Source organism: Oncorhynchus mykiss, chromosome 16 (assembly GCF_057628025.1).
Source record: "Oncorhynchus mykiss isolate SJ-2025 chromosome 16, ASM5762802v1, whole genome shotgun sequence".
Taxonomy (NCBI): Eukaryota; Metazoa; Chordata; class Actinopteri; order Salmoniformes; family Salmonidae; genus Oncorhynchus; species Oncorhynchus mykiss.
The window spans coordinates 14,864,127-14,886,653 of record NC_143037.1 but is presented as its reverse complement, the minus strand read 5'-3'; the positions used below and the strand labels follow the sequence as shown (position 1 = coordinate 14,886,653).

The window sequence follows — 22,527 nt, the reverse complement described above, 5'->3', positions numbered from 1 at the left end:
AAATAATTTCTTGCACAAGGAGGCCAGATGACTGTATTATCTGTATAAAGAAACAGACACGCAGACTGGAGGTCACAAAATCAGTTATAAATGCATTAAAGTGGGATTTTGTTATTCAACTAGGCAAGTCAGTTAAGAACAAATTCTTATTTACAATGACAGCCTAGGAACAGTGTGTTAACTGCCTTGTTCAGGGGCAGAACGACAGATTTAAAGTAGGAACCTTTCGGTTACTGGCCCAACGCTCTAACCACTAGGCTACCTGCCAGATGAGGATGGAGGAAGAAGAGGCAGAAGGTACTGAAAACCAACAATGACATAGAGGGGGTTTTCAAAGAAGCCTGGTCAGGACCAGACCATACTAAGCTCCGGAAGGAGGAGGAGGAGGAGTGAGGTCATGTGGACCAGGCGAGTTAGTCTGACCAATCAATGGCAGATTAGATTATGCCTGTCCAGACCAGTTAGGATGGAGAAGGGGGAGGGGCTAATGATCAACACTCAAGCATGATATGGAAGTTATCTATTAAATGAGCTTGCTTGAGAGTTTCAGAGGGGATTAAGCAATCATCAAAGCTCCATTCCACTACATTAGACTAGGGCTGTGTCCGAAATGGTGCCCTATTCCGTATATAGTGCACTTATTTTGTGTCCTGGTCAAAAGCAGTACACTAAATAGGGAAACGGGTGCCATTTCAGATGCAACCTAGGACTACGTCTGCAAAACAAACAGAGGAAGCTGCTTGACTGACACGGGGGCTCACATACGTGCTGCATTCACCATTGCGGAATGTATACCTCTGTATACAAGGGTTCGACAGCCGACGGGCCTGACGCATCTGCAAGAACACAGTAGTGCACATCTTCATTAGAAGAGAAAGAATGGGAGGAGGAGGGGGAGGACACTCCGGCTGAGAGAGGAAGGGATTAGAGAGAGAACAGGAGAGGGGCTGGGGTGTGTGTGTGTGTGTGTGTGTGTGTGTGTGTGTGTGTGTGTGTGTGTGTGTGTGTGTGTGTGTGTGTGTGTGTGTTAGGGTACCCGTTGGTTGGGGGTTTGAAGTGTGGATCTAGCTGCATCACCTGGTTGTGAGTAGAGATTGAATACTGCCTTGTGTACTATAATTATGTCAATGCAAAAATAGAACATGGAAACCAACAAAACAATTAGGAAAATCAAGGCGGCACACAGGTACAGAAATCTAACTGTGATGTCCAGTTTGTAAGCTGGGGTGGTGGGTGGGTGAATGGGTTACATCCAAACCGGATTTTAATGTTTGCTCTTCAACAGACAGAAACATCTGGAAACTAGAAACACGGATGTAGACTCAAACATGGATTTCCTCCAAAGACAGTAAAGTATCTCCCCTCCGAGCAGAGATCTCTAATACTGGTCTACAGGAGGTGCAGGCTTTTATTCTGACCCAGCACAAACACACCTGATCCAACTAACCATCAAGCCCTTGGCTACAACTAAAGTGTCGACACCCCATTGGTCATGCAGAACCAGTATGCAGGACCAGTGGCTCAGGCCCAGCCCCAGACTGAATACGTACAGACGCAGCTGAGCGTCCAGGCCCCCGCTGGGCCACAATGGCTCCTGAGATGGCCTTGATCCAGCTGTGCATCTCCTCTGGACTGTCCGACTAGAAAGGGAGGAGGGGGAGGAAGAAAAGGAGACACGTAGGAAACAAGAGAGAAAAGGAGGAGGTCACTGGGTGACAATGGCAAGGAACACTGACTGTATCTCTTCGTCAGTTTTGCTGGAATGAAATCTATATGTTCATCTATTACCCTGAGAAAGAACATGTCCCACCTGCATGTAGAAGGTCCTTGAGCTTGTGACGACTTCAAATAGATTGTCCCTCTGCATTAAGTCACTGGATGGAAAGAGATGACACCACTTTCAATAATATTCCAACATCCCAGTGACAGGAATCACTGGGTGTGAATGCAAGAGCGCATCGCCATCAAAGGGCGACGGTAAGCTCACTCTGTTGGTCCATGTCCAACATGTATTCCTATCTGTGAGCTCGCTACAGTTGTTAACCATTTCTGCGTCCCAAATGGCACTCTATTCCTCGTCAAAAGCAGTGTTCTAAATAAGGAATAGGGTGCCATTTGGGAGACATGCCATGTCCGTTCACTTTGGCACTATGCCTGTCAACGTCAATAGCCAACCTGTTCAGCTCAGTGACTAACGTGAAAAAGACACTGACCTCTGTTTGCACTCCTGAACTTTGTGAACCTCTTTCAGCGGGATCACACGCAGAGGCTCCCTCTCCTGAGAGAGAGAGAGAGCGAGAGACAGAACATTTATACAAGACGTAATTCACCTGACAACATGACAACATGGCAACAACTAAAAGTAAAGCCTAATGGAGCATGACAACCTAAGTGCTAGTTCCTGATGTTCATTGAATAGAGAGGACACAGAGAAGGTAGAAGGGGAGTATTCATGATCATTGGCATTATGCTATACTAATAGGATACCTGTCCAGAATGAAGCCTAATAACTGTATGCAATTCTTTCTCTCATCCTGCTAAACCATAAAGCAGGGTAGAGTTACACAGGGGAAGCCTCCAGAGGCTCTGGCACAACGGCAGCACGCACACACACACACACACACTTAGAAATGTCCTTGTTTTTGAAAGAAAAGCACATTTTTTGTCCATTATGATAACATCAAATTGATCAGAAATACAGTGTAGACATTGTTAATGTTGTAAATGACTATTGTAGCTGGAAACAGATTATTTTTAATGGGATATCTACATAGGCGTACAGAGGCCCATTATCAGCAACCATCACTTCTGTGTTCCAATGGCACGTTGTGTTAGCTAATCAAAGTTTATCATTTTAAAAAGGCTAATTGATCATTATAAAACCCTTTTGCAAGAAACTCAAGATCTCGTACAGCGCTGTGTACTACTCCCTTCACAGAACAGCGCAAACTGGCTCTAACCAGAATAGAAAGAGTTGAGGACTATTTAATGAAGCTGCCAGTTGAGGACTTGTGAGGCATCTGTTTCTCAAACTAGACACTCTAATGTACTTGTCCTCTTTCTCAGTTGTGCACCGGGGACTCCCAATCCTCTTTCTATTCTGGTTAAAGCCAGTTTGTGCTGTTCTGTGAAGGGAGTAGTACACAGCGTTGTACGAGATCTTCAGTTTCTTGGCAATTTCTCGCATGGAATAGCCTTAATTTCTCAGAACAAAAATAGACTGACGAGTTTCAGAAGAAAGGTCTTTGTTTCTAGCCATTTTGAGCCTGTAATCGAACCCACAAATGCTGATGCTCCAGATACTCGACAAGTCTAAAGAAAGCCAGTTTTATTGCTTCTTTAATCAGAACAACAGTTTTCAGCTGTGCTAACATAATTGCAAAACGGTTTTCTAATGATCAATTAGTCTTTTAAAATGATAAACGTGGATTAGCTAACACAATGTGCCATTGGAGCACAGGAGTGATGGTTGCTGATAATGGGCCTCTGTACGCCTATGTAGATATTCCATAAAAAAATCAGCCGTTTCCAGCAACAATAGTCATTTACAACATTAATGTCTACACTGTATTTCTGATCAATTTGATGCTATTTTAATGGACAAAACATTTGCTTTTCTTTCAAAAACAAGGACATTTCTAAGTGACCCCAAACTTTTGAACGGTTTGGACGCAAAATCCCTAAAGGGAACACCCCTGTCTCCCTATAACACCGCGCACGGACGCACGCACGCACACACGCACACACACACACACACACACACACTGGCTCAATTTCAGCATAATCTCTATAAGAGACGGATCTCTGCATGTCTTTGGCCCTGGGTTAGTGGCCCTAATGGTACTTTAGTAGGAGAGGATGGAGAGATTAAGTGGTCTGGAGAGAGAACACACCCAGGCCTAGCCGAGACATCCAATAGTGCTCGCTAGATCTGCACTATCGTCTAGGATTAATGTGTATTCCCGGTAATACACTTGTTTCCCCCGTGGACCGTCTCGCACATAAAACATCCTTCATCAAATCAAATCAAATCTTATTTGTCACATATACATGGTTAGCAGATTAATGCGAGTGTAGCGAAATGCTTGTGCTTTTAGTTCCGACAATGCAGTAATAACCAACGAGTAATCTAACCTAACAATTCCACAACTACTACCTTATACACACAAGTGTAAGGGGATAAAGAATATGTACATAAAGATATATGAATGAGTGATGGTACAGAACGGCATAGGCAAGATGCAGTGGATGGTATCGAGTACAGTATATACATATGAGATGAGTAATGTAGGGTATGTAAACAAAGTGGCATAGTTTAAAGTGGCAAGTGATACATGTATTACATAAAGATGCAGTAGATGATATAGAGTACAGTATATACATATACATATGAGAAGAGTAATGTAGGGTATGTAAACATTATATTATATTAAGTGCCATTGTTTAAAGTGCTAGTGATACATTTTTACATCAATTTTCATTATTTAAGTGGTTGGAGTTGAGTCAGTATGTTGGCAGCAGCCACTGAATGTTAGTGGTGGCTGTTTAACAGTCTGATGGCCTTGAGATAGAAGCTGTTTTTCAGTCTCTCGGTCCCTGCTTTGATGCACCTGTACTGACCTCGCCTTCTGGATGATAGCGGGGTGAACAGGCAGTGGCTCGGGTGGTTGTTGTCCTTGATGATCTTTATGGCCTTCCTGTGACATCGGGTGGTGTAGGTGTCCTGGAGGGCAGGTAGTTTGCCCCCGGTGATGCGTTGTGCAGACCTCACTACCCTCTGGAGAGCCTTACGGTTGTGGGCGGAGCAGTTGCCGGACCAGGCGGTGATACAGCCCGACAGGATGCTCTCGGTTGTGCATCTGTAGAAGTTTGTGAGTGCTTTTGGTGACAAGCCAAATTTCTTCAGCCTCCTGAGGTTGAAGAGGCGCTGCTGCGCCTTCTCCACAACGCTGTCTGTTGGGTGGACCAATTCAGTTTGTCCGTGATGTGTACGCCGAGGAACTTAAAACTTACTACCCTCTCCACTACTGTCCCGTCGATGTGGATAGGGGGGTGCTCCCTCTGCTGTTTCCTGAAGTCCACAATCATCTCCTTTGTTTTGTTGATGTTGAGTGTGAGGTTATTTTCCTGACACCACACTCCAAGGGCCCTTACCCCCTCCCTGTAGGCCGTCTCGTCGTTGTTGGTAATCAAGCTGTGACACTGTAGTGTCATCCACAAACTTGATGATTGAGTTGGATGCGTGCATGGCCACGCAGTCGTGGGTGAACAGGGAAACAGGAGAGGGTTCAGAATGCACCCTTGTGGGGCCCCAGTGTTGAGGATCAGCGGGGTGGAGATGTTGTTACCTACCCTCAGGGCGGCCCATCAGGAAGTCCAGTACCCAGTTGCACAGGGCGGGGTCGAGACCCAGGGTCTCGAGCTTGATGACGAGTTTGGAGGGTACTATGGTGTTAAATGCTGAGCTGTAGTCGATGAACAGCATTCTCACATAGGTATTCCTCTTGCCCAGATGGGTTAGGGCAGTGTGCAGTGTGGTTGCGATTGTGTCGTCTGTGGACCTATTGGGGCGGTAAGCAAATAGGAGTGGGTCTAGGGTGTCGGGTAGGGTGAAGGTGATATGGTCCTTGACTAGTCTCTCAAAGCACTTCATGATGACGGAAGTGAGTGCTACGGGGCGGTAGTCGTTTAGCTCAGTTACCTTAGCTTTCTTGGGAACAGGAACAATGGTGGCCCTCTTGAAGCATGTGGGAACAGCAGACTGGGATAAGGATTGATTGAATATGTCCGTAAACACACCAGCCAGCTGGTCTGCAAATACTCTGGGGACGCGGCTGGGGATGCCGTTTTGGCCTTTTCCTGACACCCAAAATTACTTGTTACCTTTTTAATGCTTGGCACAACAGGAAAATGGTCCAATTCACGCACTTATCAAGAGAACATCCCTGGTCATCCCTATTGGCTCTGATCTGGGGGACTCACTAAAAAAAATGCTTCATTTATAAATTATGCCTGAGTGTTAGAGTGTGCCCTGGCTATCCGTAAAAATGTATTTTTTTTAAATGGTGCCATCTGGTTTACTTAATTATGAATTATTTAATTAATTATTAATACTTTTACTTTTAACACTTAAGTATATTTTAGCAATTACATTTACTTTTGATATGTAAGTATATTAAAACCAAATACTTTTAGACTTTTACTCAAGTAGTATTTTACTGGATGACTTTCACTTTTACTTGAGTCATTTTCTATGAAGGTATCTTTACTTTTACTCAAGTATGACAATTGGATACTTTCCCGCCACTATGTCTTAATAAAACACAATTTTCCACCACCATTTTCAGATTTTCTGACAATTTTGTCACGTTCTGATCTGTTTCACCTATCCTTGTGATTGTCTCCTCCAGGTGTCGCTTATTTTCCCCGGTGTATTTATCCCTGTGTTTCCTGTCTCTCTGTGCCAGTTCGTCTTGTATGTTCAAGTCAACCAGTGTGTTTATCCCGTGTTCCTGCTTTTTCTATTCTCTTTAGTGGTGAGTTTGTACAGCCTCCCCCAGCTCCCCGAGATCCCCGCTTACCTCTTCCGGAACAATATTCTGGTACCTGCCAGGGTTTTCTTTCTCACTGCTCCCTTATTTTTGAGCTACAGCCATCTTCGTTTCCTTCAGAACTTTAGAAGATACCGTATATTATTACGCTAATGTCAAGAAGGGCGCTCTCCTGGACTACGGCAGTTTGGGAGCAACAATCCGCCATTTGTTGTCATCTGGAGAATTTCATGGCAGAGGTGAGGAAGGTATTCGATTCTCCGGTATCCGGGAGAAATCTTCTTGAATTACGTCAAGACTCCCGTAGTGTGGCAGACTAGGCTGTTGATTTTCGCACATTGGCCGCTGAGAGTGCCTGGAATCCGGAGTCCCGTTTCCGATACCTTCCTTCACGGACTATCTGAGGTGATAAAAGATGAGCTAGCTGCTCGGGAATTACCGGTGGACCTCGATTCCCTCATCGCCCCTCATCATTAGAATTGATGGACATCTAAGGGAATGCAGGAGTGAGAGGAGGTCTGGCTTAGGTCACAATCGTTCATCCGCAGTGGCTCGCTCATCTTCAAAGGATTCCGGATGTCCCCGAAGGCTATTTTTCCGAGAATCATCGATGACGGATGAGCTTGATACACCAGAACCTATGCAACTGGGAAGGGCTAGGTTATCGCCTAGGGAACGTTCCCGCAGGCTAAGCTCCAATTGTTGTCTGTATTGTGGAGCTGTAGGGCATTACATAGCCACCTGCCCAGTAAAGCGACCTGAAGCCTTAGTAGGTACAACTACTCTGGTGACTCTGACTGGGAACCCTCTAAGTCCCATTACCCAAACTCCTTATGTGAGCTTGCTGTGGGGAGACTAGTCTCAGTCTCTCCGGGTGTTTATTGACTCTGGGGGAGATGAGAGTTTCATGGACGCTACCTTGGTATCAGAACTAAGTATCCCTACTCAACTCCTCTCTGTTACCATGGATGCCAGGGCACTAGAGAGCCGCTCCATTGGTAGCGTCACAAACAGCACAGTTGCCATTAATATGCGGGTATCTGGAAATCAGAGTGAGTCAATTCAGCTCCTCCTCATTGAGTTCCCTCACCTACCTTTTGTTTTGGAGTTTTCTTGGCTCCAGAAGCACAACCCAGATATTGACTGGACTACGGGTTCCATCCTGAGTTGGAGCTTGTTCTGCCATTAACATTGCCTAAAGGCGGCACAGCCTTCTCCGAAACGTCTGCCTCCAGGGTTAAGTACGGTCTTGGATCTTTCTGCCGTGCCCGCAGAGTATCATGACTTCCTGGAGGTTTTCAGCAAGGCTCGTGCTACCTCCCTTCCTCCACATCCTCCTTACGATCGTGCTATTGACCTTCTTCCGGGAACCACACCGCCTCAAGACCGGCTATATCCTCTGTCTGGTCCTGAGACCAAGGCCATGGAGGAGTACATGTTCGACAGGTCCTTCAGCGCCTCCTGGAGAATCAGTTGTTTGTAAAAGCTGAGAAGTGTGAGTTCCAACGCTCCACTATCTCCTTTCTGGGATACATTATTGTTGAGGGGAATGTTCTGATGGATCCGGAGAAGGTGAGAGCGGTGGTGGCTTGGCCCCAGCCCACGTCCAGGGTGAAGCTACAACGGTTTCTGGGATTTGCACATTCCACCGCCCTTTAATTCGGGGCTACAGCAACCTGGCGGCTCCCCTCTCTGCACTCACCTCTCCCAAGGTACCGTTCACATTGTCTCCAGCAGCGGACAAGGCTTTGGGGATCTAAAGCAGCGATTTACTACTGCTCCCATCCTCATCCACCCGGACCCGACTTGCCAGTTTGTGGTTGAGGTTGATGCTTCCGATGTGGGAGTAGGGGCCGTTCTTTCCCAGCAATCCGTCCAGGACCAAAATCATCTTCCCTGTGCCTTCAGGTCCCATCACCTCAACTCTGCGGAGAGGAAATATGACGTTGGGAACCGGGAACTCCTAGCGGTTAAGATGGCTCTGGAGGAGTGGAGAGACTGGCTGGAAGGGGCGGAACATCCATTTCTGGATGGACGGATCCTAAGAATTTAGAATACCGCTGCCCTGCCAAGCGCCTCAACCCAAGGCAAGCTCGTTGGGCTCTGTTAATTACCAGGTCCAATTTCACCATCTCCTACCGCCCAGGGTCAAAAACCGTGAAGCCGGACGCTCTATCCAGTCTGTACAGTTCCACTGCCACACCCTCTGAATCTGAGACCATCCTCCCAGGCCTCTTATTTGATGGCTTCTATTGTTTGGGGAATTGAGGCTCTGTTCCGCAATGCACCGGTCTCAGGTCCTGGAACGGGCTCACTCCTCCAGGCTTACCTGTCATCTTGGTACTTGTCGAACCCTGGCTTTCCTTCGTCAACGCATCTGGTGGCCCACCATGGTTTCTGATGTCTCGGCCTTCGTCGCCGCATGCATGGTGTGTACGCAAAGCAAGACTCCGCGGCAAGCTCCGTCTGGCCTCCTACAGCCACTCCCTGTCCCTCATCACCCCTGGTCCCATATTTCTCTGGATTTTGTCACTGGGCTTCCTCCGTCAGATGGCAACACCACCATCCTGATGGTGGTTGACAGATTCTCCAAGGGCGCCCATTTCATCCCTCTTCCGAAGTTACCTTCAGCCAAGGAGACGGCCCAGCTTATGGTGCAGCACGTCTGCCGAATCCATGGACTCCCAGTTGAGATTGTCTCGGACCGGGGTCCTCAGTTCTCGTCCAAGTTCTGGAAGGTGTTCTGTACTCTTATCGGGTCGTCAGCCAGCCTGTCCTCTGGGTTTCATCCCCAATCTAACGGCGAGTCAGAGCGAGCCAATCAAGATATGGAGATGGCACTCCGGTGACTTGTTGTCAGTAATTCCACCACCTGGAGTCAGCAACTGGTCTGGGTGGAATATGCCAGGAACACTCTCCCCTGCTCCGCCACTGGACTATCCCCCTTCGAATGCTCCATGGGGTATCAGCCTCCACTCTTCCCAGAGCAAGAAGTTGAGGACAACATACCTCCACCCCAGAAGTTTGTCCGCTGTCGGCGTACCTGGAAAAGGCGGCTCTTCTCTTCTCTTCTCTCTTCTCGCTTGGGCGGCTCTTCTCAAGACCATCTCCAGGTATTGTCAACAAGCAGACCGCCACCGGACTGTCCACTCGGGGGTATGGTATGGTTGACCTACCCACCTGGGTAGAAGCCCATAAACTTTCCCCCATCTCATTGGTCCTTTCCCCATTTCTAGAGTCATTAGTCCCACGGCTGTCCAACTGCTGTTGCCCTGTACCCTCCGTGTTCACCCTACTTTTCAGGTGTCCAGGATTAAGCCCTTGTCTCACAGTGTTCTATTTCTAGGCCCATCGCTCCCCCCCGAGTCATCGATGGCCAGCCAGCGTACACGGTGAGATGCCTCCTGAGGGTTTGACCACGGGGCAGGGGTTTCCAGTACCTGGTTGACTGGGAGGGTTATGGCCCGGAGGAGAGGTGCTGGGTTCCTGCTAAAGACATTCTGGACTCGGCCCTAATCACCGACACCCCGGTCAGCCAGGTATGCACCCAGGTAGGACTCCTGGTGGCGTCCCTAGAGGGGGATACTGTCACGCCCTGATCTGTTTCGCCTGTCCTTGTGATTGTCTCCACCTCCTCCAGGTGTCGCTTATTTTTCCCGGTGTATTTATCCCTGTGTTTCCTGTCTCTTTGTGCCAGTTCGTCTTGTATGTTCAAGTCAACCAGCGTGTTTTTTCCGTGTTCCTACTTTTCCTATTCTCATTTTGCTAGTCCTGCCGGTTTTGACCCTTGCCTGTTTCTGGACTCTGTACCTGCCTGCCTTGATGTCGAGCCTGCCTGCAACTCTGTACCTCCTGGACTCTGAACTGGTTTTGACCTTTTGCCTATCCATGACCATTCTCTTGCCTACCCTTTTGGATTATAATAAATATCAAAGACTCAAACCATCTGCCTCCCGTGTCTGCATCTGAGTCTCGCCTTATTCCCTTATACATTTAAAATGCTGCATACCCGTGGCTATACGTGGTGTGTAACATTCTAAATTGTCCAAAAATCTGTTAGGGCCAATGGGAGACAAGCTCATTCACTACACAAGCCACTCTTTATTCTAAAAACGCAGGGAGTAAAGGAGGGAGAAAACTTGTCCCTCTTGTCTGAACTCGTTCTCTACCTCTCAGACCATGAGAGAGGAGGTGCAGAATGTGAGTGGGACAAACAGATTTATCAACAATCTTGCATTCATCTAGCTACAGTACAGAATAGAAATGCTGAGAATCTGGGCCAGCATGGATGATGAATCAAAACCCAGCTTGTCCATTTGGAAGTCCTATTTATTAGTAGCTGTGCCAAGAGCTTTGGGAGCCTGCAACAATACACAGACCTGGAGTCGGCTCTTATCTAATCTGTGTGTGTCTGTCAGGAGCTCTAGGGGTCTGTGAAACACAGGTGCAAAACAAAGACGAACTGCTAGCCAACGGGGTCAGGCAGCTCCTTTCAATTGTGTGTTGGCGTGGGCGGCTCAAGGTAATTTTGTGTGGAGTGTGTGTCACCTTGCTCACAGCCGCCCACAGAAGGAGGAGAGGACAGAGACACATTCCCACTAACCAGGTCTGACTTAAAGTAGCTGACTGCATTCTCCTCCAGTAAGAAGTATCTCCTCTTCCAGTTCTTCATCTGCGGAAGAGAAAGGAAAACATTACAGATGGCTGGCAACATTTCCAGCTCCTCCAAATCCTTTTGACTTGCTAAGAATTCTGCTAATTGATAGCTATTCCGACATTGTATATGGCCACTGGTTGCTTTAGAAGGTCTGGATTACTGTGGTTAATATGTTCCATTAATAGATTAGCTAAGAGAAGTTAGGTCAAAGGCAGAACAACGATGAGGGATATAATTCACCCTATGAAACAGCTGGTCAGATGCCTGCTGCTATCCAACTCCAACACATCATAATCATATAGGTTGACAAACACACACAGCCAGGAATTCCACTAGTATAAAAAGCTTGTAGCTGAGGGAGAATCCCTCTGAGCTTGTGGTGTACTCATTAGGAACCACACGGCAGAAACGTTTTCCATTGCGTTCCGTTACGAACGGTGGTCCTACTGCGGGCTTCTAGGGCTACAGCACCGGGAAGAGTTCTCCCACTGTCTGTACCGTCTCTACTCACCACGGCTCCCTGCTTCACACAGTATCCAGCCTTGATGAGCGCCTGGTCCTGCGCCCCTCGCCCCAGGAAGTAGGGCAGCTGGCTGTGGGCCTTCCGCTGGCCCCCCCGCTCTGCTCCGTTCTGCCCCCCGTCGCCCTGCTCCTGCACCGCAGGACACACACAGGTAAGTGTACAAACACACACACGCATGGGAGTATATCGGACACACACACACACACACACACACACACACGTGTGTGTGGCAAGCCCCCACCATATCTTCATCTCCAGTGACTATAAATGTGTGTTTACAGCAAACAATAATGATAGCGAATTCACTGGCTGTTCCATAATCTGAAGTTGAGGCCAGACCACTGCACTGCCACTGCCCACACAGGAAGTGACATCATAGCTTGTGCATCTGGATGTAACTTTTCACTTTCAGCCCGTGTTTTTTAAGAGGCCTTGCTACATACCATATACCAACACAAGACAGGATATGACTGGTACTGCTCATACGTACCAGAAAACACACCACACAGTGAGCTCCTCCTCAGAGGAACATTAAGTTCAATGTCTGTCACTATCTAAAATATTGCCTGATCCATGGACATTTCTATTCAGTCAGACCATCTATTTATATTGCTGATTAACATGGCTGAAATCAAGTTACTAAGGGAACAAAAACTCAGTTATGGAATGTTGCTTGTTACTGTCCCAATTTGACAGATTTGACTGAACTGTTCCAAGCCACAGCTGAGCAAATGGCCTTCAAACATATGTCAGATATGTCTATTTACTCGTGTTAAGGGTTGCAGATTTTCAGAAACTCCCCCAGGTTTTCCAGAAATCCCAGGTGAGGGAATCCAGGATATTCCTTCTTGATTCCAGGAATATCCCATCCCGGACATCTGGAAAATCTGATCCTTACTCCTTACTCATGTTTGGTTAGGGCCTGGTTAGTGCTGGGCCAGACTGGTGCATCTTCCTTACCTGTGTGGCAGTGATGATGGGTACTCCACCTATGATCTCTGTCTTATAGGAGATCTGCTTTGTGGCACCCAGCCCCTCCTGGGTCATCTCTGCACTGGGCTGGCCATCCCCCGACTTTGGCACCTGGAACATGTCAAATAAACATCAACTCCCAGAGTGCATCGGGCCAACATGCCCCAAAACCTTGTTAGATGTGTCCCTCAGCGGTCTCTGTAGTGACATGATGATGTACTCCCTGCCTGCTCGTTAGTCTATTTTCCATCAACTCTAGCCTGGGGGCTCAGAGACAAACTGCTACACTGAGTGGTGACTGGGGTAATCGATTGGTGTGTGTGTGTGTGTGCGCTCAGGCCAGGTATCACACTCCAGTGCACACACACACAGTCAAACATTGACAGCCGTCTGTAGAAGTGTGTGGTACAATATGTATGAGTGTGTGTGCGTCTGTGTGCGTGACCTTGTTGAGTGGACTGTGAGACTGTATTGCAGTGTCAGCGGCAGGACTAAACTCAGTAAAGAGAACATGAGTCAACAGAGTTTGATGAGACTTCAATACAGTGCGTGTATTGTGAAGTTATTACATAACTGATTATTATGTTACGTTATACTTAACGCCCAGTCCATGTTCCATACATGGATGTGGTTTAATTAAGCAATAAGGCATGTGGTATGTGGCCAATATACCAAGGCTAAGGGCTGTTCTTAGGCACGACGCAACCCCCAAGGTACCTTATTGCTATTATAAACTGGTTACCAACATAATTAGAGCAATAAAAATAAATATTGTTTCGTTACGGTCTGATAAACCATGGCTGTCAGCCAATCAGCATTCAGGGCTTAAACCACCCAGTTTATAAGAGTAATTAGAGTGGAACATCCTCTCCAGTGAATCCCAGTGAAAGCACACTGTTCTGTCCTGCCCTGTCCTGTCTTGTTCTGTCCTGTTCTGCCCCGTTCTGTTCTGCCCTGTTCTGTTCTGCCCCGTTCTGTTCTGCCCCGTTCTGTTCTGCCCCGTTCTGTTCTGCCCCGTTCTGTTCTGTTCTGCTCTGTTCTGTTCTGCCCCGTTCTGTTCTGCCCCGTTCTGTTCTGCCCCGTTCTGTTCTGCCCCGTTCTGTTCTGTCCTGCCCTGTCCTGTCTTGTTCTGTCCTGTTCTGCCCCGTTCTGTTCTGCCCTGTTCTGTTCTGCTCCGTTCTGTTCTGTTCTGCTCCGTTCTGTTCTGCCCCGTTCTGTTCTGCCCCGTTCTGTTCTGCCTCGTTCTGTTCTGCTCCGTTCTGTTCTGCCCTGTTCTGCCCCGTTCTGTTCTGCCCCGTTCTGTTCTGCCCCGTTCTGTTCTGCCCCGTTCTGTTCTGCCCCGTTCTGTTCTGTTCTGCTCCGTTCTGTTCTGCCCCGTTCTGTTCTGCCCTGTTCTGTTCTGCCCTGTTCTGTTCTGCCCTGTTCTGTTCTGCCCTGTTCTGTTCTGTTCTGCCCTGTTCTGTTCTGTTCTGCCCTGTTCTGTTCTGTTCTGCCCTGTTCTGTTCTGTTCTGCCCTGTTCTGTTCTGCTCCGTTCTGTTCTGCCCCGTTCTGTTCTGCCCCGTTCTGTTCTGTTCTGCTCCGTTCTGTTCTGCCCCGTTCTGTTCTGCCCCGTTCTGTTCTGCCCCGTTCTGTTCTGCCCTGTTATGTTATGTTCTGCCCTGTTCTGTTCTGCCCTGTTCTGTTCTGCCCTGTTCTGTTCTGCCCTGTTCTGTCCCGTTCTGTTCTGTCCCATTCTGTTCTGTCCCATTACTTCCTTTTCTGTAGCAACAGTCCGTGACTCAGAGCACTCGCCTTCCCCTTTGTCCTGTGTGCTTTGGTGTGTGTGTGTGTGTGTGTGTGTGTGTGTGTGTGTGTGTGTGTGTGTGTGTGTGTGTGTGTGTTTACATTTGTGCAAGGCGAGTGTGTGTGTGTGTATGTACGTGCCTGCCTGTGTGTGTGTCTGTGTGTGTGTGTCCGTGTGTGTGTCTGTATCTGTGAGGGCTAGTCAGATGGGCCCTCAGTGACACAGTAAGAGAAAAGATCCCCCGTCCAGAGGGGTTTGGATGCCCTGTAGGAAACAGACAGGGGTTCCTGGGCCCAGCAAGTGACTGCTTCATAATGTCTTTCTCTCCACTGTTGACTTGACAGTAGACACACGTGAGGTATGCCGGCCTTGTCATCCTCCTCCATCCCACTCACTCACGCCAGCTGAACTGGGATAACACATCCTAATTCTGAATCACAGGTCCTTTCCTAGCCGGCGTTGAGATGGAAGCGGTCTTGTACTACGGGAGACTTATGACAAGAGACAGGGCAGGGGACTCACTGTGATCTTGGTGGCGTTGTTGAGCACGTTGACCCACTCTACCAGATCCTGCTGATCATTGGCCTGGAGGTAGAACTTCCTCATACCAGCATTGATGACTGGGGAGAGAGCGAGAGAGAGAGAGGGGGAGAGAGAGAGAGGGGCAGGAGAGTGAGGGGGGGGGGGCAGGAGAGAGAGAGAGAGAGAGAGAGAGAGAGAGAGAGAGAGAGAGAGAGAGGAGGGGCAGAGAGAGGGAGGGGGAGAGAGGGGCAGAGAGATGTAACTAAATGTGAGAAAAGTCAAGGTGTGTGTCCCAAAATGTGTTCGGGCCACCATGTGGATGGTGTGACACAATTGCGGCGCCTCCAGAGGCCAAATTGTGCTCCGTACTGCATTGCCTGTACAAACACAGCCTCATTTCCCTGACAACTTCCTTCACAACACCTCTGCCTTGCCTTCTGCAGAGGCACTATCACCGTAAACGCTGCATGGCCAATGCAGACGTTGGATTGACCATAGCAGCAGTTCTGTCAGTTAGGCCCATTAGCAGAGTTTAATTATGCATCTCTGTATTTCAGTAACATATTTCTGCTAAGTAGTCTGACACATGCTGTTTAGAGTGCTCGGCTGAGTCCCATGTTCAGAATCCAGAGAGAGACATTTCCATTTTTCCCTATCAGGAATAAGGTGGCATTTGGAACACAACCTTTGTCCGGCAGTATTATGTTTCCCATCCCTAACAGAGACATAATACCAGTGGACCGTCTTCCACCATCCTATTCAAGGAGACATAATACCAGTGGACTGTCTTCCACCATCCTATTCAAGGAGACATAATACCAGTGGACTGTCTTCCACCATCCTATTCAAGGAGACATAATACCAGTGGACTGTCTTCCACCGTCCTATTCAAGGAGACATAATACCAGTGGACTGTCTTCCACCGTCCTATTCAAGGAGACATAATACCAGTGGACCGTCTTCCACCATCCTATTCAAGGAGACATAATACCAGTGGACTGTCTTCCACCATCCTATTCAAGGAGACATAATACCAGTGGACTGTCTTCCACCATCCTATTCAAGGAGACATAATACCAGTGGACTGTCTTCCACCATCCTATTCAAGGAGACATAATACCAGTGGACTGTCTTCCACCGTCCTATTCAAGGAGACATAATACCAGTGGACTGTCTTCCACCGTCCTATTCAAGGAGACATAATACCAGTGGACTGTCTTCCACCGTCCTATTCAAGGAGACATAATACCAGTGGACTGTCTTCCACCGTCCTATTGAAGGAGACATAATACCAGTGGACTGTCTTCCACCGTCCTATTCAAGGAGACATAATACCAGTGGACTATCTTCCACCGTCCTATTCAAGGAGACATAATACCAGTGGACTGTCTTCCACCGTCCTATTCAAGGAGACATAATACCAGTGGACTGTCTTCCACCGTCCTATTCAAGGAGACATAATACCAGTGGACTGTCTTCCACCGTCCTATTCAAGGAGACATAATACCAGTGGACTGTCTTCCACCGTCCTATTCAAGGAGACATAATACCAGTGGACTGTCTTCCACCGTCCTATTCAAGGAGACATAATACCAGTGGACTGTCTTCCACCGTCCTATTGAAGGAGACATAATACCAGTGGACTGTCTTCCACCGTCCTATTCAAGGAGACATAATACCAGTTGACTGTCTTCCACCGTCCTATTGAAGGAGACATAATACCAGTTGACTGTCTTCCACCGTCCTATTGAAGGAGACATAATACCAGTGGACTGTCTTCCACCGTCCTATTGAAGGAGACATAATACCAGTGGACTATCTTCCACCGTCCTATTGAAGGAGACATAATACCAGTGGACTGTCTTCCACCGTCCTATTGAAGGAGACATAATACCAGTGGACTATCTTCCACCGTCCTATTGAAGGAGACATAATACCAGTGGACTGTCTTCCACCGTCCTATTCAAGGAGACATAATACCAGTGGACCGTCTTCCACCGTCCTATTCAAGGAGACATAATACCAGTGGACTGTCTTCCACCGTCCTATTCAAGGAGACATAATACCAGTGGACTGTCTTCCACCGTCCTATTCAAGGAGACATAATACCAGTGGACTGTCTTCCACCGTCCTATTCAAGGAGACATAATACCAGTGGACTGTCTTCTGCCGTCCTATTCAACGTCTCAGTTTTGTGATCCTCACAATGATTCACCAAAGCGCACCAACCCACACACTCAAATGCAAATGCACATGCATATACACACTAGACTCAGTCAGGGCTGAGGTAGGTTTTCCTCATACTTGGACAGTCAGGTAATCCTAAAACTACAGTACTGGAATAGATTGATGAGACTATCCAAAAGTGGACCTGGATCATGCAAATACCAAGGTTAAAAATAAACCCGGGGTTTTAGAGAGGGGGGTTCCGATTTGGACTCCAGCATCCTGTCATGCAGGAAAGACCCCCACCCATGCCCCAAACTCGACACCCCCGCTCATCGAACAACATGGTTGGGTCGAGCCAGCTCTTGGCGGTCACCGGTGGGTCATCCTACTGCTTCCTTCTATTGAGTGGGGGAGCTACTGTATACTCCTGACTGGGGCTGCTGAGGGACAAAGGGCCTGTTGAACAACAGCACGTCATACAGAAAATGGTCCCTTTTAAACCCCAGCGAGGGAGGGAGGGGGGAGGGAATCTATGGAAAGAGGGGACAGGTGAACAGTGAAACAATTACTGATGGGGGGGAGGCTCAAATCATCGACCTTAGTGAACTAAATAAAATCATTCTAGTTCAATAGCTAAAGGTCAACGGTGTCTTTGCTACAAGCTGCCCCCTACTCCCACCCCCCCCACACTCCCTGCCCAGTGCCCCCCCACTTTCCTCCCAATGCTTCCTCCTTCACAGAACCCCCCAGACAGCACACTCCTAGAGAGACAATACATAAACATACTAATACACACAACTAGCAGTAATGTTTTACAAACACTGAATCAAATCCAAAGGTTTTAGGACTTACCGAAGCAGAACTCCGCCTTTGGTCGCAGCTTTGTGGCATCACTCACCTAGAGGGGGAAAGAGAGAGAGCGAGAGAGAGAGAGCGAGAGAGCAAGAGAGCGAGAGCGAGAGAGAGAGAGAGAGGGAGAGAGACAGAGAGAGAGAGAGAGAATGAGACAGATGTTCACACCTAAGACTGTGGTTGGCCATGTCTGTGTCTGTCAGACAGGATTTAATTCAATAACATTATTGGACAACTTGACTGACCTTGGAGATGTAGGTGAGTCTGAGGGAGCCAACATTTTCAGCTCCTTTGGGCAGGTTCTAAACAGAGGATTGAACAGTGATGAAAACATTAAACGATTTTCAAGTCTTGGAGATGGAAACTAAACTGAAATGAATAATTCAGAGCCCATGGCAGCATCAATAAATGATATCATTTTTTGAGGGCATAACCAAGTCTGTCTTTGTACAGGTATTCCTCACTGAGCTCCCACTCCCCACCAAACAGATGACATGCATTTAATAGACCTGTAAAACATTAAGTCTGATTGTTTCTGTTCACGCCAATATCTGGGGGAGGGAAAGACAGACAGACGGACGGACGGACGGACGTCTGGGCAGACGTGTAACTCGACTCGGTTTCCCCAGACGTAGCATCATCTCCCCAGCCGACGACACACACATTTCCTCTTGATGGCCCAGAGTGGTCTGGCCAGACCAGACGGATGAATCCAGTGCAATACTTTATGAGATTAGGTCAGTCCAAACAGAAGCAACTATTAAATTCATCCTACCGCTAATGTTCTACTCCAGTGCATACTGTAAGTACATAGGACCGTGTCAGCTGCTGCCCACTCAAAAAATGACATCAGCCTAAATGCATGCGTTGATTAAACACACAGACATGAGAGACTGATGACTTGAGGGAGGTGAGAGCATCATAGCCTAACTCATGATTTCCTCTGTGAAATGTACAGTACCAGTCAAAATTTTGGACACACCCACTCATTCAATGTTTTTTCTTTATTTTCTACATTGTAGAATTATAGCGAAGACATCAAAACTATGAAATAACACATTTGCAATCATGTAGTAACCCCCAAAAAAGTGTTAAACAAATCAAAATATATTTAATATTTTAGATTCTTGAAAGTAGCCACCCTCTGCCTTGATGACAGCTTTGCACACTCTTGGCATTCTCTCAACCAGCTTCACCTGGAATGCTTTTCCAACAGTCTTGAAGGAGTTCCACATGTGCTGAGCACTTGTTGGCTGCTTTTCCTTCACACTGAGGTTCAACTCATCCCAAACCATCTCAAATAGGTTGAGGTTGGGTGATTGTGGAGGCCAGGTCATCTGATGCAGCACTCCATCATGCTCCGTCTTGGTCAAATAGCCCTTACACAGCCTGGAGGTGTGTTGGGTCATTGTCCTGTTTAAAAACAACTGGTAGTCCCACTAAATGCAAACCAGATGGGATGGCGTATTGCTGCAGAATGCTGTGGTAGCCATGCTGGTTAAGTATGCCTTGAATTCTAAATAAATCACAGACAGTGTCACCAGCAAAGGACTCCCACACCATCACACCTCCTCTGCCATGCTTCACGATGGGAACCACACATGCTGAGATCACCCGTTGACCTACTATGCGTCTCACAAAGACGCAGTGGTTGGAACCAAAAATCGCAAATTTGGAATCATCAGACCAAAGGACAGATTACCACCGGTCTAATGTCCATTGCTCGTGTTTCTTGGCCCAAGCAATTCTCTTTTTATTATTGGTGTCCTTTAGTAGTGGTTTCTTCGCAGCAAATCAACCATGAAGGTCTAATTCACGCAGTCTCCTCTGAACAGTTGATTGTTGAGATGTGTCTGTTACTTGAACTCTGAGAAGCATTTATTTGGGCTGCAATTTCAGAGGCCAGTAACTCTGATGAACTTATCCTTTGCAGCAGAGGTAACTCTGGGTCTTCCTTCCCTGTGGTGGTCCTCATGAGAGCCAGTTTCATCATAGTACTTGATGGTTTTTGTGACTGCACTTGAAGAAACGTTCAACATTTTTGACATTTTCCGGATTGACTGACTTTTATGTCTTAAAGTATTGATGTCTTAAAGTAATTGCTTATTTGAGCTGTTCTTGCCACAAGATAGACTTGGTCTTCTACCAAATAGTGCTATCTTCTGCATACCACCCCTACCTTGTCACAACACAACTGATTGGCTTAAATGCAATAAGAAGGAAATAAATTCCTGAAATTAACTTTTAACAAGGCACACCTGTTAATTGAAATGGATTCCAGGTGACTACCTCATAAAGCTGGATGAGAGAATGCCAAGAGTGTACAAAGCTGTCATCAAGGCAGAGGGTGAAGAATCTCAAATATAACATACAGTGCCTTGCGAAAGTATTCGGTCCCCTTGAACTTTGCAACCTTTTGCCACATTTCAGGCTTCAAACATAAAGATATAAAACTGTATTTTTTTGTGAAGAATCAACAACAAGTGGGACACAATCATGAAGTGGAACGACATTTATTGGATATTTCAAACTTTTTTAACATACAAAAACTGAAAAATTGGGCATGCAAAATTATTCAGCCCCCTTAAGTTAATACTTTGTAGCGCCACCTTTTGCTGCGATTACAGCTGTAAGTCGCTTGGGGTATGTCTCTATCAGTTTTGCACATCAAGAGACTGACATTTTTTCCCATTCCTCCTTGCAAAACAGCTCGAGCTCAGTGAGGTTGGATGGAGAGCATTTGTGAACAGCAGTTTTCAGTTCTTTCCACAGATTCTCGATTGGATTCATGTCTGGACTTTGACTTGGCCATTCTAACACCTGGATATGTTTATTTTTGAACCATTCCATTGTAGATTTTGATTTATGTTTTGGATCATTGTCTTGTTGGAAGACAAATCTCCGTCCCAGTCTCAGGTCTTTTGCAGACTCCATCAGGTTTTCTTCCAGAATGGTCCTGTATTTGGCTCCATCCATCAATTTTAACCACCTTCCCTGTCCCTGCTGAAGAAAAGCAGGCCCAAACCATGATGCTGCCACCACCATGTTTGACAGTGGGGATGGTGTGTTCAGCTGTGTTGCTTTTACGCCAAACATAACGTTTTGCATTGTTGCCAAAAAGTTCAATTTTGGTTTCATCTGACCAGAGCACCTTCTTCCACATGTTTGGTGTGTCTCCCAGGTGGCTTGTGGCAAACTTTAAACGACACTTTTTATGGATATCTTTAATAAATGGCTTTCTTCTTGCCACTCTTCCATAAAGGCCAGATTTGTGCAATATACGACTGATTGTTGTCCTATGGACAGAGTCTCCCACCTCAGCTGTAGATCTCTGCAGTTCATCCAGAGTGATCATGGGCCTCTTGGCTGCATCTCTGATCAGTCTTTTCCTTGTATGAGCTGAAAGTTTAGAGGGACGGCCAGGTCTTGGTAGATTTGCAGTGGTCTGATACTCCTTCCATTTCAATATTATCGCTTGCGCAGTGCTCCTTGGGATGTTTAAAGCTTGGGAAATCTTTTTGTATCCAAATCCGGCTTTAAACTTCTTCACAACAGTATCTCGGACCTGCCTGGTGTGTTCCTTGTTCTTCATGATGCTCTCTGCGCTTTTAACGGACCTCTTAGACTATCACAGTGCAGGTGCATTTATACGGAGACTTGATTACACACAGGTGGATTGTATTTATCATCATTAGTCATTTAGGTCAACATTGGATCATTCAGAGATCCTCACTGAACTTCTGGAGAGAGTTTGCTGCACTGAAAGTAAAGGGGCTGAATAATTTTGCACGCCCAATTTTTCAGTTTTTGATTTGTTAAAAAAGTTAGAAATATCCAATAAATGTCGTTCCACTTCATGATTGTGTCCCACTTGTTGTTGATTCTTCACAAAAAAATACAGTTTTATATCTTTATGTTGAAGCCTGAAATGTGGCAAAAGGTCGCAAAGTTCAAGGGGGCCGAATACTTTCGCAAGGCACTGTATATTTTGTTTTGTTTAACACTATTTTGGTTACTACATGATTCCAAGTGTTATTTAATAGTTTTGATGTCTTCACTATTATTCTACAATGTAGAAAATAGTATAAATAAAGGTGTGCCCAAACTTTTGACTGGTACTGTATGTAGTCAATAGCTACACTATGTCTGTTCTGCATATTTGTGCGTGTACTTCTGTCAGCTTCTGTGTGTGTGTGTGTGTGTGTGTGTGTGTGTGTTTACCACCCTGCTGTCCTACCTGTGGGTTGTCCATGTACCACACCAGGCTACCCTCCTTGGTGTCCAGGATGAAGTAGCGTCGGAGGAACTTGCCGCTGTTCTCATTCTCCTCAATGTCCAGGAAGCCACAGATCCGGTTCTGCCGATCCACGTAAGGCATCTCCCCACCTCAGCCTGCTCATTCCACTGTATGCTGAGGAGATAAGGAGAGGGAGAGATAAATAGATGAGAGAAAGAGAAGTGGATGTGGAGAAAGAGAGAGAGATGAGACGATAAGTG

At 46.9% G+C, this 22,527-nt stretch overlaps 1 protein-coding gene across 6 annotated transcripts in view; it reads right to left on the bottom strand.

Annotated features, from left to right (window-relative positions):
* Positions 1-22,527, bottom strand: part of LOC110491420 (pleckstrin homology domain containing A1b) — a 46,061-nt gene that overhangs the window by 3,269 nt on the left and 20,265 nt on the right. For 2 of the 6 annotated variants that reach the window (XM_036946265.2, XM_036946270.2), the window contains exons 2-11: positions 22,268-22,441; positions 18,276-18,332; positions 18,031-18,076; positions 15,010-15,107; positions 12,692-12,814; positions 11,720-11,860; positions 11,155-11,223; positions 2,214-2,278; positions 1,811-1,874; positions 1,551-1,640 (exon numbers count right to left, since the gene is read on the bottom strand). In XM_036946265.2, the coding sequence (XP_036802160.1) occupies positions 1,551-1,640; positions 1,811-1,874; positions 2,214-2,278; positions 11,155-11,223; positions 11,720-11,860; positions 12,692-12,814; positions 15,010-15,107; positions 18,031-18,076; positions 18,276-18,332; positions 22,268-22,408 (894 nt within the window). In that variant the 5' untranslated portion in view covers positions 22,409-22,441. Of the gene's footprint in view, positions 1-765; positions 837-1,550; positions 1,641-1,810; positions 1,875-2,213; positions 2,279-11,154; positions 11,224-11,719; positions 11,861-12,691; positions 12,815-15,009; positions 15,108-18,030; positions 18,077-18,275; positions 18,333-22,267; positions 22,442-22,527 lie in introns of all 6 variants that reach the window. The other 4 variants (XM_036946267.2, XM_036946266.2, XM_036946264.2 and 1 more) reach the window with 4 other exon arrangements.